General features: G+C 39.3%; 1 protein-coding gene across 1 annotated transcript in view; it reads left to right on the top strand.

Moving 5' to 3' along the window:
- Positions 1 to 3,154: 3,154 nt before the first annotated feature.
- The window catches only part of SLC17A9 (solute carrier family 17 member 9), a gene marked incomplete at its 3' end in the record, with an annotated part of 11,766 nt that continues 10,813 nt past the window's right edge, over positions 3,155 to 4,107 (top strand). Inside the window, 1 exon segment of the mRNA XM_072414420.1 lies at positions 3,155 to 3,417. Within this exon segment, the coding sequence (XP_072270521.1) occupies positions 3,278 to 3,417 (140 nt within the window). The 5' untranslated portion in view covers positions 3,155 to 3,277.

Raw genomic sequence — 4,107 nt, 5'->3', positions numbered from 1 at the left:
TGCAAAAGTTTTTTCAAGGGTTTACTCATTGTAAAAAGGCCAAGAAAGACTGGTTTAGAATAATGTTTTCGTGAGATATAACTTTCTTATCTGGCCTATTCTATCAAATGATGCTTTAATCAAAACCTTCCTGCTTTAAAGTGGAAAAAAATGCTCCTCTCTTTGGATGCCCTGTACATTGGTGCAGAAAGAGCAAATCATTGATCAAATGGCTGCAATACTGGTTTGCTATGGAAGATCACATTTGGTAGGCAAATTCTTCTGTCTGGGTAAAGGCAAAGGTCCATTGTAAAGAGGAAACTTTAAACATGTCCTCTTTTCTGTATTCCAAGCTAACAAATGACATAATTGTAGGATTTTCCCCTTATTTCTGAGAATCTGATTTGTAACTTCAGAGGGATACAAAAAGTGTAACTGATTTGTTTTGTCTACTGATGATTTTTTTCAACCAGTGCTAACAGGACACAAAAAATGGGGGGGACTGTATGGGTCTGTACTGAAAACCTTATAAATGTTTAAAAAGGTATGTATATATAAAACCTTATAAACTCCTCCCCAATAAATCTAAAACTCAAAAAATGGCATACAAAAGAGCTACAAAGGTAATATTCATCCCATAGCTGTTTTGTGAGGCTTTATTTACCAAGGCGTCTATATCATTAAGACTTCTTAAACAAATATATGAACAGCAGGAATTGGAGGTGATAATCTACTGAGTCAATAAGCAATGTTTGCATTGGGAACTGAAAACAAACAGTTCAACCAGATTAAGTGTTTTTTAGTTATCATTTTGTATTTTTAACATGACATTATTGGTGCAGGTTAAAAAAAAAATCCAAGGGAATCTTTTTTTTATTTTTTTTAGCAACATGTAAAGTTTAAGTATGTAAATAATTGCTGCAGGGGATATAAATCCATTTTGTGTGCAGCAAATGACTGCAAACTTAAATATTATTTTATTGTAGAGGTGCTGTATCGCATTGGGCCTGATTTATTAAAGCTCTCCAAGGCTGGAGAGGATAGATTTTCATCAGTGAAGCTGGGTAATCCAGCAAAACTGGAATGGATTTCCTAAAAGTCAATAGCTATTTGTCAGCAAATGTTTTCAATCCTGGCCCAGATCCATTCCAGTTTTGCTGGATCACCCAGCTTCACTGATGAAAGAGTATTCTCTCCAGCCTTGAAGAACTTTATTAAATCAGGGTCCTAGTAGATTGTAAGCTCTTCGGGGCAGGGTCCTCTCCTCCTGTATCACTCTGTATTAGTCTGTCATTTGCAACCCCTATTTAATGTACAGCGCTGCCTAATATGTTGGTGCTATATAAATCCTGTTTAATAATAATATTAATAATAATAATAATAATAATAAATAGTGTGTTCAGAGAGCGATAGGAGGGACCTAGCAGGCTAAACCACTAAAGGCTGCCTTGGGGTTGAATTCAAGACTGACCACCCTATGTAAGGAGAGAGCACAATGATTGATCTTTATTACAAAGTCATAGCCTCAGACTGGATTAATGCACAGATATGAAAGAAATAACCAAATTAGACCAGAGATTTATTAAGTATTTGCTTTCCCATAGTTCATCTTCAATGTAAATGATTCAACTAGCATGTTTTTTTTTCTTTTCAGGTCAGATTCACAAAATAGAAATGAAAGGATGATGGTGACTGTAAACCTTGAAAAACAAATGAGCAGGAACAGGGCCAGGCCAAGAGGTAGGAGGACACATTGGGTGTAAAAAGGGTCAGGCCAGCTCATAAAATGGGGTGTCTTTGGCTTTTTTGGGTTGTTAAAGGGTCTTGCTCTGACATTAAGCAACAGCATTGTGTATCCTAGCCAAATCTGCTAGACTACAGAACACCTTCCTCTTCTTCTCCATAATAAGAAGCCAGAACTCACACTGAGCCAACAACACTGCATGAGATTTCAGTTTGTCAGCTCACTACAACATTTTAGGGGATTACTGCAAGGTCAAAAGTTCCTTTAAGACACCAACCAAATGTGCACGTACTGTAGTTACAGATGTACTGAATGTTTTTATATACATATTCCAATCAGCACCCACAAAATTGGTCTGAATGCACTTTTATAGGCACACTGCAGGCTTCACTGTCACACTTCTGTCATTTCAGATGAATAAAAATCAAAATGGTATATTGTAAAGGATACATCGTAGCAAATGTCAAACACTGCAAAAATAAGTATTTCCTTACAATACAACAGCACCTAAAGGGAAGATTCAGACCTGCTTCAGGACTGAACAATCCCACATGGCTCCTGGAAGCTGTCACCTTGCCAGCTGCTCAGTCACTCGCACCTTAGCATCTGCAAATATGAACAGTATTATATGAACTGCAAATATGAACAGTATTAGTACCACTCAATTCCACCCCCATTCTTTCTTTATGGAGCTCCTGTCAGGGACAAGCTAGATGTAGCATTACCCGAGAAACAGCGGCTCCCAGGCATGAGAAAGAGGTAAACTAACTCACTGCCAGTGTGATCATCGCCAAACTGTGCTGACAATATTATAGAACTGACAATTCTCATTGGTCACTTGTGCATTAACTAACATGTAAGGGAACCAAGCTGGCCGCACGTTACAGTCAGATTGTACAATTTTTATTGTTTCTCTGGGTTTACCAGCAGCAGTAGGTAGGCTCAATGTCAAACAATTTCAAAAGTTTTTCCATCTGTGGCCAGCTTTAAACAGAAAACTGAAGATATGTGTCAATATGTCATCAATTTTATATAAATCTTATTGATAGTTTAAACAATGTGGGTTCATCTAACAGGGACTTCTGTGGAGAACAAAACCAAATTTAGATTCAAATTGGAAATGGATAGTTTGTGGGTAACCAGAGGGGAAGTTGTAAAATAAACAGGAATTGAAGAGATCATAAAGGGAGAATTTGTAGAAAAAAAAAAACTGAGTTAGGGTGCAAACGGGGGACAGTTCTGGAGAAAAGAGAGTCTAGTTTGGAACCAAAAAATGGGGGACGGCTGTGCAGGAAAGATGGATAGAGGAATAGTCTAACACAGCGGACGCCAACCTTTTGGACCTCACAGACCACTAAATTCATAATTTTAGATCCCGCTGATCATTAATAAAAAAAAAAAAAAAAAACTAATCCCTCCCACTATGCCTGGGGTGTTCAAGGAAACTCTCAAAGTTGCAGCACCAGTCAAGCTGCAGGAGTTGGTGGATTGGGGGTTTTAGGAGAAGATGCTTCTCTGGGCTAGTGTGGAGTAAACACCCCCTTGTCCTTCTGGATGGCCACCAAAGGGGGCAAAATTGGCTACAGGAGTGAAGTGGATTTACTGTTAGAAGATGAGTTGCTGCAAACCCCTGCAAGAAGCCACCAGCATGGAGATCGAGTCAAGAAGCCCAGTGGGGACCAACTATGGTCAGAGTAAGTGGATACCTTGTATCTGATGCAAGCTTTATAGTACAGTTCATAGGATTGCTGTGGAACTACAAGTACTAAAATGCTTTTTAGGATGTACATGGTATGTATTGCTGAGGTGGATCTACAGAGCGCTTTTGATGTCCAGGAACTTGTAGTGCTAGGTGGAACTACAGGAACGACAAGTATTTCAAGCTGGGCTGGTCCTGTATTACTGAGGCGGCACTACAAGACCCATACAGCTCTTATGGTCAGCTTGGGCTTCTAACTCTAGCCAGAACTAGATGTTCTTTGTGTTCCTTTGGATGTCCTGGGGCTTGTAGTGCTTGGTGGAACTACAGGACCAAGCAAGCCTTTAAAGTTGTGCAAGTTCTGTATTGCTGAGGTGGCACTACAAGACCCACAAAGCTCTCATGATGAGCTGGAACTCCAGGAAGAACTACATGACCATATGTTCCTCAGGGTGTTCCAGGGCTTATGAAGTTAAGTGGTACTACAAGTCCAATGGTGCTTTTACAGAGTGGGCTGAGACCTGTGGCAGAACTACAATTCCCAGCACAAAACAGCATAAAAATCCACAAACATCGGTTTAACATATACTACCTGCTAGGATATGCAGTTCCATTGTAAATGACTAAAACTGAGTATTTATCCCTGGCACTTATAGGTTCAGTCTGAAAGCAAGATTTGTCTTTA

This window comes from Pyxicephalus adspersus, chromosome 6, assembly GCF_032062135.1.
Source record: "Pyxicephalus adspersus chromosome 6, UCB_Pads_2.0, whole genome shotgun sequence".
NCBI classification, from domain to species: Eukaryota; Metazoa; Chordata; class Amphibia; order Anura; family Pyxicephalidae; genus Pyxicephalus; species Pyxicephalus adspersus.
The sequence above is the reverse complement of the archived record's forward strand: the minus strand, read 5'-3'. Positions and strand labels throughout refer to the sequence as shown.